The sequence below is a fragment of the Labeo rohita genome, chromosome 13 (assembly GCF_022985175.1).
Source record: "Labeo rohita strain BAU-BD-2019 chromosome 13, IGBB_LRoh.1.0, whole genome shotgun sequence".
In the NCBI taxonomy this organism is placed as follows: Eukaryota; Metazoa; Chordata; class Actinopteri; order Cypriniformes; family Cyprinidae; genus Labeo; species Labeo rohita.
The window spans coordinates 11,432,422-11,444,812 of record NC_066881.1 but is presented as its reverse complement, the minus strand read 5'-3'; the positions used below and the strand labels follow the sequence as shown (position 1 = coordinate 11,444,812).

At 38.2% G+C, this 12,391-nt stretch overlaps 2 protein-coding genes across 2 annotated transcripts; both read right to left on the bottom strand.

Moving 5' to 3' along the window:
• Positions 1 to 1,656: 1,656 nt before the first annotated feature.
• On the bottom strand, positions 1,657 to 8,448 carry LOC127175604 (serine protease HTRA2, mitochondrial). Its single transcript, XM_051126761.1, has 8 exons — positions 7,776 to 8,448; positions 5,700 to 5,904; positions 3,232 to 3,426; positions 3,065 to 3,097; positions 2,745 to 2,853; positions 2,592 to 2,661; positions 2,394 to 2,489; positions 1,657 to 2,299 (listed from the first exon to the last, which is right to left on the bottom strand). Exons 1-8 carry the CDS (start codon positions 8,213 to 8,215, stop codon positions 2,134 to 2,136), a joined length of 1,314 nt encoding a protein of 437 aa, XP_050982718.1. The 5' UTR covers positions 8,216 to 8,448; the 3' UTR covers positions 1,657 to 2,133.
• Positions 8,449 to 9,222: 774 nt separating this feature from the next.
• Positions 9,223 to 11,372, bottom strand: mrps26 (mitochondrial ribosomal protein S26). The gene is made up of 4 exons (XM_051126764.1): positions 10,978 to 11,372; positions 10,672 to 10,818; positions 10,206 to 10,329; positions 9,223 to 9,969 (listed from the first exon to the last, which is right to left on the bottom strand). Exons 1-4 carry the CDS (start codon positions 11,196 to 11,198, stop codon positions 9,838 to 9,840), a joined length of 624 nt encoding a protein of 207 aa, XP_050982721.1. The 5' UTR covers positions 11,199 to 11,372; the 3' UTR covers positions 9,223 to 9,837.
• Positions 11,373 to 12,391: the final 1,019 nt, after the last annotated feature.

Below are 12,391 nucleotides of genomic sequence, written 5' to 3'. Positions count from 1 at the left end.
GTAAAGATCTCTTGATCTGGAAAGCATCTGCTGTGTACAAACGTCTGACAAATGTCTGTAAGATGTCAGTTTTACATACATTCTAAATCATAAACATCTTAAAGACATCTAATAGGCATCTATTTGACATCTGAAAGGAAACGTCCAATAGACGTATTGCAGATGAGCAAACTACGTCTTGCAGATGTAATTGCAGATGTCTCCGAGATGTACGTGTGCTGTCAGGGTAGTGAGATATATCAGTAAAAGGCAGAAGATTCGAAAATATGATGACTCGTTAAGGCGGTTCAGAGTCCATACTTTTTTTGTTGTTGTTTTTTCATGTCAGCAGGTTGAGTGACCCCAATAATGTGATATTTACCCCCTGGAATTTAAATCTTACCAGGGAAACCCCGTCAAAAAAACTGTAATTTACCCCAGGAACTCAATAGGGGACCAACCACTATTGAGCTAGTTTTGAGTAGCAACTGGGTGTGTTTTGTTGTGAAAACCTGGCATCCTTGAAATCAGCATAATATCGGGCAAAAATTGTGTAGTGTATTCCAGGCTTTACTTGATAACAGTGATAAATGTCATTTCCAGAGTAACGATTCTAAAGATTCTATACTGGCGGTATATCGAGTTTGTACGATATATCAATATATTTTTAGAAACAATAAATGGGTAAAGTGCATAATCCATTTGGTCCTAAACATCAGACATGTTTATACTAAGGGCTTTAAAATAAATCGTAAGATTTAGTTAACACGTAGCCTATAGCTTAAATAAAGTCAAAAAAATAATACCATTTTGCTGTCAGGAATGCATGAGCTTTCTCCATGCGATTGTCCGCAGAACTTCACAGACTTTAATGAATGAGCAATAATAACCAATAATCCTGACTAAAATATATTTTGCTAAAATGTTTCTACTTGGACAATAAATGTGCCATGTGTAGAATTTTAAACTTACAAGCAACTGTAATGTGACTTGGGTTAATCAAAATATTATCCAATTAATCTGTGCTTTTGTTTTTATTTCTTTTCATTTTGTTTAGTGAATTCAATTTTAGATGGTAATGTTGCAATGCTAAAACGTAATGTGATTTTAGCCCCTTTTTTTGCAATATCCACCTTTTTCTTGTCGTAAGAGCGGTCGTGGCCATTTGTAAGTTTCATGGGTGAGGTTTTCAGTCTCAGAAGCATCCAGCTATTTTTAGCTGTACAAAACAACTGGTTTTGCTGCTTGATGTTACAAACTGGTTGGTAGCGCAAACAGTTTTACCGTTTGCTGCACGTTCTTATTCTTCTCGTTACTTCCCTAAAGCGGATGATGAATTGAAAGTCTCTCCCACATAGGCTTACTTCTGCCTTAAAGAAAAAGGTGGACAGCTTACTTGGTTACTTTTTACTATTTGTTTTCATTGCCTGTTATATAGAAAATGTTGCATTAAATTATATATATATATATATATACACACATACATATTTAACCCACATATAAAAATGTAGAAAATCAGCCAAAAAACAAAATACCAAGATATGATTTTTTTTGGCCATATCACCCAGTCCTAATCTAAATAATTCTAAACTGAAGATTCTAAAACAGATTCTGTAATATCATAATCAGTGGGAGCTGATTACTTTCTAGAAGCACTGTGAATACATTATCATTCAAAAAAGTTAATATTCCAATGTTTTATTGTAAAATCACAGCTGTTTTAAAAATGTATTAAAATACACTGAATACAAAAAAAATCTGCAATGTCGGAATAAAAGCACCCTATTTTATTATGGCAGGCAAATGTTCCTCATCTCATGACAAACCGTGTTTCATACAAATATTTAGTGGTATTCCTTCAGAAACAGTACTGATACAGTGCAGTTTGAGAGGACACACTGATATTTATCCAGTGTTATGCTCAGAATCATCCACACTAATTCAAACACTTCCAAAAAAAAGTGCACAAACTGCACAATTAAAATATTTTCGACTACATTGTCCAACTTTGCTACTATACTGTTCAGCGCTTTACATTATTACCTTCTTAAAACATCTCCAACTAAAATAATTTTCTATCTCACATCTTCTTATTTCTCACTCAGCCGAACGATTTCTTGCTCTCTTATTTATATGCTTAAGCGTCACGTAACGTCACTCCGTGTACTCAGGGGTCATGTGCAGCATGAGGAGGTCGGCCCCCCGCCGGACCACCACGTTTAAGCTGTCGCTTGTTCTCACAGCATTATAGATCTCCTCTGACGTGTTCACCTTTCCCCCGTTTATCTCAACAATAACATCGCCTGGTTTCATTCCAGCTCTGTAAAACAGAAAACAGGAAATGAGATCAACGATAGGAGGCGTCTATCAACAGACAACACACAGCACTGTGGGGTCAGAGCAGTGCTGCTTACCTATTGGCTGGAGATCCTATAATAACACGGTGGATGAGAACTCCATGAGAAACATCAGGAAAGGATATGTCACGCATCTTCAGCTCTTCAATTATACTGAGGGGGCAAAAATACCATTTAAATTTAAAACAAAAGAAACAGTGATGTTCTCACGCTATACACACGATTAGGGTTTGTTATCAAAACACAGATTAGCACCTGGGGGTCAAAGTCAGCATCATCACTCCAATGTAACGCCGTTTTGATCCTGAATCTCCAAACCAGGACTCTGAAAATAACCGATACACATCAATCAGTGACCTCAAACATAAGATGTCACTAACAAGCTGTGAGGTCAAGGGTCATTCTTACTCTGTTTGTCTGCTGCACGGTCAAGGAAGAGGCGGACTCTGTCTGAGGGAATGGCGAAGGAAATCCCTGCAGTCACTTTCATGGTATTAATACCGATGACCTCACCATCCTGAAGGTTACAAACATCACGTTAGCTCATATCACATGCATTACATCACATGACCAATCCGACTGATTAGATAAACAAATATGTTCTTCTGTTATTACTCAAATGGACTGTAAATTAAATCTGACGTGCAAAATTAAACACCTCAACTTCCTTGTTTCTAAAACCAAAATGTACTAGCAGTATGTTGTGTAAATATCACCTAGTGACTCACCAGGTTTATAAGGGGACCTCCTGAATTTCCAAACTGTAAAATAAAAATGTAATGTAAGATATAAAACATTTGATAAACGAAATGAAGCAACAATCTAATGTAGCTTCAATGACACCATTACATGCAATTACACCCAAATTCTTCAAGGTCATTTCCTGTGCTCTTACATCTATGGTAGCATCAGTCTGGATGTAGTCAATATTAGAGTTGGACAGGCCCAGTTCTTTACTTCCTCTTTGGGCGGAGCTGACGATTCCAGATGTGATTGTGTTTTTAAGAGAAAAAGGACTCCCCATGGCAACCACGAACTCACCCTGACGCACGTCAGACGACTGGCCGAGACGCAGCGTTGGGAGGGGATGCTGGGACAAGACGAAAAGAGAAGAGAACAGAATGTAACGTGCACTCACATTTTTTACATATTTCTACACACACACACTCTCAAGTCTGTAAGAAGATGCCTCTTATGTGCACAAACACAATACAAATGTGAATACTGTGAAATATTCTTCATAGTTTTCTATTTTACTGTAAAATGTTATTTATTTCTGTGATACAAAGCTGAAAATTCAGCTTAATTACTCTAGTCTTCAGCATCACATGTTCCTCCAGAAATTCTACTATGTGACCCCAGACCACAAAACCAGTCTTACCAGTCTTAAGCAGTTTTTTATGCCAAAAATCATTAGGATATTAAGTAAAGATCATGTTCCATGAAGATATTTTGTAAATTTCCTATCATGAATATATAAAAACTTCATTTCTGATTAGCAATACGCATAGCTAAGGACTTCTTTTGTACAACTTTAAAGGCGATTTTCTCACTATTTTGATTTTTTGCACCCTCAGATTCCAGATTTTCAAATAGTTGTATCACAGACAAATATTGTCATATCCTAACAAACCATACATCAATGGAAAGCTTATTTATAATTAACCCTTATGACTGATTTTGTGGTCCAGGGTCACATATGCTCAAAAAACATTTTATTATTATTACTATTATTAATATTATTAAATAAAAAAAAAAAAAAGAATGTGTGTGTAAACCATGATACTTTTTCAGTATTCTTTGATTAATAGAACGTACTAAAGAACAGCATTTAGTTGAAATAGAAATTTGTAACATTGTAAATGTCTTTACTGTCCTTTTTGATCAATTTAAAGGGGTCATGACATGACAAATCAAATTTGCCTTGATCTTTTGGCATATAAGAGGTGAAAGATGACATCACCGTGGCACAAACATTTGCATAAACACTGCCTCCAGAGCAAGGCATTGACGAACAGTGTTGGGAAATATTGCATTAATTAGTTACTTTTTATGGAAAGTAATGCGTTACATTACTTATCCGTTACTTTTTAAATTTGGGCAGAGCTTGCTTGCCGTTTAAAAAGTTCTATTTTTGGCAAATGTAAAAGCCCTTTCACACCAAAAGCCTCAGGCTGGAGGTAAAGTAAATTCACGTCTGTACAGTATAATCCAGAGTAGTTTATCTTGAGTAATTTTTGCTTATTAGTATGGTTGAATTGGATCATCGAAGGTCGGCAGGAAAGACATTGGTCAATAAAATAGGATTAAATATTTAAAGGGCATTTGTATTATTTAACATATTTACTTATTGCAGGTTTGTGTCATATTCTAAGTTGCATTTCACTGTTTTTATTCATTTTGATGAATACTTAAACAGTTTGTTGTGCATGCTCACATTTATTTTAGAACTAATTTAACATCTTACTCCTGATTTCTCTCATCATGAGCTATCGTTCAATAAATGGGAAAAAAAGTAACACGTTACTTATTTGGAAAAAGTAACTCTGATATTTTCTTGTAAATGAAAAAGTAATGCGTTACTTTACTAGTTACTTGAAAAAAGTAATCTGATTAGGTAACTTGCGTTACTTGTAATGCATTACCCCAACACTGAATGCTAGTGTCACATCGCGTCCTAAGCAAATAGAAATTACAATCACTGCCGCTATCTTGTCTACTACAGTATACAGATGTGCATTTGCTTTCTGAGACAGTCCATGCGCTTGAGTAAGAACATTCGTTTAGACGCGTTTGGTTTAAACAGCTCATTCGCATCTTTGTACAGAAATCGTGTCAGAGGATTAATCGGAGTATTTTGTTTGTAAACGAGGCACAGTGTCATGGAGAGTTTACAAAGAAATATTTGCTGAAAGATGACGTGGTACTAGATCTGACAGCAACTGCATCGGAAACTGCAAGTAAATGATTTCATAATGCTTTGTCTGGAAATTACTGTTTTATTTTGATCATGTTGTCAAAACTCACATGCAATAGCGAGGGGGCGGGGGATTGATAATGCTTCCTATGCAGTGATGTTAGCCAATCACAACAGTGGCTGATTACTGAGAAGTCTTAAAGGACATGCCTCTTAAAAAACAGGTCGTTTTTAGACAGAGGGTTAGAATGAGGGTTGAAAATAATAATAATAATAAGTAAAATATAAGTAAACCTTAAGGAACATATGGGAAATAATGGGGAAAAAAAAACATGTCTTGACCCCTTTAACGCATCCTAATAAATAAAAGTATTTCTGTCTTTCAAATTTTAAATATATATGACCCCAAACTTTTGAACAGTACTATATAAAAAGACTATTGTTACCTTAGCATTGATTTTGATGGTTGCGATATCTGCAGCCTGGTCTACATCCTGGACGGTGGCATTGTAAGTCTCTCCGTTGGTCAGTTTAACACGGACGCCACGCTTGTTGGCGACCACATGGGCATTGGTCACTATCAGGCCATCACTACTTATGATAAAGCCAGAGCCATTCGAGATGGGGACTTCACGGCCAGAAAAAGGGTGTCTGAAACAAAAACAGTGTATAATATTTGTCACAATACAGCACGACTGAAACTAAATACCTGTATGTCAGACACAACCAGTTCACAAAGAACTAATCTACACATGTTCACCTACTCAAAAAGTCCCTGTTGAGAAAAACAAACTAAAATATAGCTGCAAGCAGCAATTGCGGGGCCAAGCACAACAGAGGCAGAATGAGGAGCTAAGCATGGCAAGGAGCAACAGACCGACTGTAACAATGAGTAACCAAAGTCATTTTAGGATGATATCAGTTGAAATGGCTGAAAAACCATAATTACAACCAATAATATAATTTAATGGCTTATCACTTTTGACCAACAGGTGGTGCTGTTTTCAAATTGATGTGACGTGTTCTGTGTGAAATGGCAATGACACACACAAAGTTTGCCGTCATTATGTCAAAGCTTTGCAGAGATACAGCCTCAGATGTAGTTTGGCATCTTTCCAGCAAATTTGTTGATGCGCTAAACGAAAACGGTTTCGTATATCGACACGAAATTCATAACTTTTTGCCAGCATAGTCTGAAGATGATCTGAGTCAAATTTGGTGAAGATCGGACTAACAGTCTGGGAGGAGTTCGAAAAAGTAGGTTTTGTACATTAATCAAAATGGCGGACAGGAAGTTCAGCCAAAATTGGCAAAATTGGTATCGGTGTTCTCAGCATGACCGAAGGAATCTATCAAAATCAGTTTCATTTCAATAGGCTAATGTACGCAAAAGTTATTAGCATTTTTTTGAAATTTCGTTATAACTTTTGACCTCAAGGTGGCGCTGGCCCCAAAATTTTTATGTACATTCAGGGCATGGTGCCGAACATTTTTGTAATTAATGTCGAAATGATACGCTAATCCGTTCTCAAGATACAGCATTTTAAAGCTAAATTCAAAATGGCCGACACCCAAAATGGCTGACATGGGAAAATTGGATATGGCTCGACTCGGTATGACACACCGAATCTAAAGAGACCAGTTTTGTGATTTTTGGACAAATCATTCAGACGTTATAAAGAAAAATAGCCATTTTTCATATCTCCTGACCACTAGGGGGGGCACTGCACCGAAACACTGCAGGTAGGCTCAGGTCATGCTTGTTATAACACACACCAAGTTTGGTGTCAATATGCCAAACTGTTACGGAGATATAGCCTCACATTGATTTTTGCTAGCTTTTCGTAGAATTCTTTCGCGTGTTATTCGTGAACGGCTGGACGAATCGACTTGAATTCCATAACTTTTTGCCAGCGTGGTCTGAAGATGATCTGGATCAATTTTTGTGACAATCGGTGCAACGGCCTAGGACGAGTTCGAAAAAGTAGGTTTTACGAACAATTGAGAATAGCGAAAAAACTAAACCTTACGATTTTTGAATTTTGGTGTCCATTCGACTCGGCATAAGCCAAGGAATCAGAGGAAAAAAAGAATTTTTGTTGTGTGGCTTACGGTTCAAACGTTATTAGCATAAATCTTTTGAAAGTTTGGACAAGTGGTGGCGCTAGAGAGTTTGAGTTAGAGACTCCAAACTTGCTATGGTTAATGTTGGGACTGTCCTCTATCAGTGTGCAAAATTATACAACTTTCCCGCAAGCGGTTCTATGGGCTGCCATAGACTTGCGGCGGAAGAGGAAGAAGAAGAAGAAGAAGCGGAATAATAATAACGCCAACGGATACAATAGGTGCCACCGCACCTCTGGTGCTTGGCCCCTAACAAGCCTAAACTGGTATCTTGGCCTCCACTCTACTCAGGGTGGCTAGTTTAAGAAGGGTTTGGGTCATTTCTCAGCAGCTTGGCCAAAAAGTGAAACCCATTTAAACCACAAGTACACAGTTTTTTGGTTGAATGACAGACTCACCGCCCAACGATCTCGATGTAGACTACAGCAGGTGTGGACTTCTCAACCACATCCGCGATGAAGTTGTACTTGTACCGCGGGCTGTCAGGTTTAAATGGAGAGGCACATTGGACAGTCGGTAGTAAGCTGTCAATTAGCAAATTCCTGACCGCGACTGTCCTCTGAAGGGCATCTTTATTGTCCTCGTCTCTTAATGAATATAAGGCTGCTGCTCCTCCGAGTCCAAGTCCAAACGCGACTGCCAGGCGACCGGCGCGACCTCTGCCTCCTGAACTCTGGGGTGAAACTACAGTTCGTGCTTCATGTTCCTGTTTACCTGAAGAGGAGTTAGAAAAGTGTCCTAAAGGCCTTACTGTCATCACATTTGGTTGTCGACTGCTGTCCCGGAGACATCTCGTGATTGTCCTTAAGAGACATCGATTCACATGTGATGTTGCCATGTTGCATCAGATCAGATGTATCGTAGAAAACACTCAATCCCGGCGGAAGCAGGGCATCACTGTGTCAAACACATTACGGGTTAGCAAAAGTTTCTGTGAAAATATACATAAAATCTTCTTTATATAGGAATACGTGGTTGAATTATTCTTCGCGTATGCTTGTAGATGCGCGTCTGTCCAATCCTCTGCTCTTTTTCCTGTAGGGTTGGTGACTGTACCGGAAGTAGTAGTTGACCAACGCGTCTGCGCATGTATGGACATGTCTGATGAGATCATGGTTGCCAAGTTCATGGTTATCCCGGGGAATACAGGGGTTACAGGGGATTTTTCCCGCGGTTTAAAGGTACATAGATTGTACTCGACTGAAATGCATGTTTTAAAATATTTCACATTCTACCTTTGATAAAACTGATAGTTTTGTGATGGAGGGGCTTTTGATCTCCTCAATGAAAACTGTTTATGATTACAATTAGTGATTTCTATTTGAAATTGTGTATGACAAACAAATAAGTTACTGTTAAATAGGGAATTTTAGGTATGGGAGTGGCATGTTTAGTTTTGATATTTAAATAGTTGTTTATTGGGCGTTTGGCTGGTTTCGATACAGACTTGGCAACCCTGTGGGGGACTCCGAAACTATTACTCACTTAAAGTAAAAGACCTGACAAGCAAACTTTGTACATTTTTGTCCACTGTCTCAACTAAAACTAATCAGATATATGCAATTGATGTAACGTAATTATTAAATATGTGTAATTAATCTGGTTATAAAACTCAAAATTGTATACTACTTTTCAACTATATAATTATAGAAAGAGTAGTATGCTGTATATTGTAGCAGCATGCTAGTATGAGCATCTGTTTCCCTCTTACAGTGTAAGAATGTATAAACTAAGTACTATTCATGGAACTATTATTTTATGGATGACAATCAATATTAGCATTCATATTAATAACCTATAACTAAGTGGATTATTCCGTTCTGAATGTATAGTAACGGTTGCTACTGTTGCATGCCTTTAATTTAAGCAGATTGTGAATATTTAACTTCATAAACCAACCAAAAACTGGATTGGAATTGTGTATTAGTGGAATGGAGTGACAGATTTCTCCACCCTGCTTCTGTAATTACTTAGCTCCAGCTCCATTCTGAATATTCAATTATTTTTGAGCCCTACAGCCTTCATGCTTTCTCTTATTGTGGAAGGCACAGGGATGATCACATCTGAATGAAGCACATTCACAATCTCTTGCTAACATGTATAACATTTAAGTGTTACTGTTACATTTTATAATACTTCCATTGTTCCACATTTAAGGTAATTATAATTAATTCAGCGCCCACCATATTCCTTACTGTAAATTTTTTGGCATTTTTAGATGTCAAACTGGACATTATTTGGTACATTTGTTGTATGAACCATTTTAACTAGTTACTTTGGTATATATGAAACACAACACATACACAAAGACATCACTCACTGCTTCCAATGAGAAACAGCACTCACATGGATCCATTTTGAGAAAAACACTTTTTTTGTTCACACAGTTTAAACGATGACACTGACAGTATATATTTTATGTACATTGCAGTCATATTAGTTTTTGAAATCGTGTATTTATCACTGAAATGCAGTCCGTTTGACAACACGTCCTTCTTTATCAATAGCGAAGTTGTAGTTTTTCGGGTTGTCGAGAGCCTCTTCAATCCGCTGATCTAGATTGTCCGGTGTGATGAAGTCCTTTGCCTCTTCCTAAAATACAGATAAAAGCAAGGGTGAGACAAACTAAATCATAAAGCCCAAAAAACTCTAACTGATCAAATGCACTTATAATAACATGGATAAAACATGTCATCTTTCTCAAAAAAAAAAAAAAAATTATCAAATAACTTTATTTTATTTATTTTCAAACTGAAAATACTACAACGCAAAACATAACAGCACTACTTATACATAGCTTAAATCTAAAAATTTCTTTAAAAGCTCACCTGTAGTTGAAGAATTTGTCTTTCTTTTTCTTTAATGTAGTCCTCCAACTCTTGCTGGCGTAAGATGGCTGCTTCTCTCTTTTTCAGTTCCGCAGCCTCAGCCTCCTTCAGCATGCGCTGCTCTCTGAAGGACCAGATGATACACATTCATTTCAAACAGCAACAAAATGCAATGTATTTGACTGCATCGCTCAGCACTAACAGTCAGTTTAGGAAATGTTATCAGAGCTCGTCTCCTAGGAATAGCTGATGTTCTAGAATTAACTGCAAATTTCTAATTTTTGGGTGAACTATCCCTTTAATTGCCATGCACATCATCTCCTGTTGACTCATGGGACAGTAAAGTGGCCATTCTCACCAGATTCTCACTCTTTTGCCTACTGTGAACAGAGCATTCTGTTCACTTTGTTTTTAGCCTACTATTTTTACAAAATGCCCCTCAAATATCTCACATTAAACCACTCACCTTATTTTACGCATTCTGAGGTTTTCAGCATCATTCAAGGCCATCAGTGACCGATGCTCTTCGGCCTCCCTTTTAGCTCTCTCCTCTGCCACGGAACCAACCTCTTCTTCATATTTCTTCCTCAACATCTGCTCCTTGAACTCAAGTCTACATGCATAAAATATTAAATTATGTCAGTCTCCACCTCAAATGGCTAAAGTCACCACTCTGATGATAAACAATGTGACCTTGGTAATCAGAAACACATTCACTATTTAGTGCACATCATAATCAGTCATGAAATGATTTAATGTTGTGCAGTCTTACCGCAGAGCTCTTAAAATCAGGTTGTACTCCGTGAAACGCTCCTTTAGCACAATCATTTCTACTGGATCCACGGGAGGGGGAGTCTTTACCCGTCCCACTTTTGACTTCGCTTTGGGGTCTGTGCGTGATTTTCTTCCCCTGACAGTTTCGACCATAACAGCAGTACGAGGAGAGAGAAGACGGACTGCAGGAGCATGACACCTCGATAAAGCCCGCAACATGTTTAAGGTGATTTAAAGTTAAGCGTCTACGCAGAACATACAGTCAAAACCTAAAGGAATGAAGGAATATACCATAATATCATATAGTAACAGATTCCAGCATGGCTAAATAACATTGAGCATCTTCACCAAGGCCGCCATGTTCTTGAACTTTAACCACGGAAGCTGTTTGTTTTACTCGATCCACAGTCAAGACTGAGCTGAACGCAAAGCGCGCTCTACTGCCACACATTGTAAAGAAGCAGAACTGAGAACAACACTACAACTAGATGAGTAAGGCTATGTTCACACTTGGCATCTTTTTTGACAAGAAAAAGTTGACAACGGCGCTTTTTTATTAAAAAAAGAAGCTGGCAGCGTTGCAGCCGAGGGCGTCTTTTGTTGCTATAACAACAGCTGCAATCGTATGAATCTCGAGAAAAGGGGAAGCTCGCTCTTGCGCTGGTGTTTTATTATTATTATTATTATTTTTTTATTTTTTATTTTTTTTTAGCATTTTTGCCCTTTACTTTATAGGGCAGTATTTAGACGGGATCGGGAAGGATCTGCGAGCCGAGACTGGAAAAAGGGACGCCCGAAGCGCAGCGGCGTTGATGTTAACAAAAACCGACGCGCGGCTCCGATAGCCTTGTGGGCTGCGCGTCGGTTTTTAAAGTTAACGGGGAGGAGAATGTCGGTTAACAACAATAAAATAAAAGTCTATCAACGGGCACCGTCTCCATTTTTCTTGCTGTTCTTGTTGTTATGGAAACGACAGGTCTCGCTACTCGCTTGTCATTGGTCAGCTGTCAAAAAGGCGCTTGACGTAGGGCGTTCTTTTCAGAAAAGTTGAACTTTTTTCAACTTGAAAAGACGCTCTGAGCTGCAGAAAAAGACGCCGGCGGTGGCGTTTAAAAAAAGCGCTCATGACTTTTTTGAAAAGACGGTTTACTCCATAGAATTATAATGTAAAACAGACGCTGGCAGTTTGAAAAAAGACGCCAAGTGTGAACGTAGCCTAAGGCGGTTCCGGTTGATAGACTTTTATTTTATTGTTGTTAACCGACGTTCTTCTCCCCGTTAACCGACGCGCTGCCCACAAGGCTATCGGACCCGCGCGTAGGTTTTTGTTAACATGAACGCCGCTGCGCTTCGGGCGTCCCTTTTTCCAGTCTCGGCTCGCAGATCCTTTTCTCGAGATTCATACGATTGCA

Excerpts from the sequence above, each read along its gene's own strand:
- LOC127175604 (XM_051126761.1), bottom strand. The coding sequence starts at position 8,215 with ATGGCAACATCACATGTGAATCGATGTCTCTTAAGGACAATCACGAGA. Across the intron at positions 2,854-3,064 it reads GAGGTCCCCTTATAAACCTG|GATGGTGAGGTCATCGGTAT; the intron begins GTGAGTCACTAG and ends TGTAACCTTCAG. Across the intron at positions 2,662-2,744 it reads CCGTGCAGCAGACAAACAGA|AGTCCTGGTTTGGAGATTCA; the intron begins GTAAGAATGACC and ends GGTTATTTTCAG.
- mrps26 (XM_051126764.1), bottom strand. The coding sequence starts at position 11,198 with ATGTTGCGGGCTTTATCGAGGTGTCATGCTCCTGCAGTCCGTCTTCTC. Across the intron at positions 10,819-10,977 it reads CTGATTTTAAGAGCTCTGCG|ACTTGAGTTCAAGGAGCAGA; the intron begins GTAAGACTGCAC and ends TTATGCATGTAG. Across the intron at positions 9,970-10,205 it reads GACAAATTCTTCAACTACAG|GAAGAGGCAAAGGACTTCAT; the intron begins GTGAGCTTTTAA and ends TCTGTATTTTAG.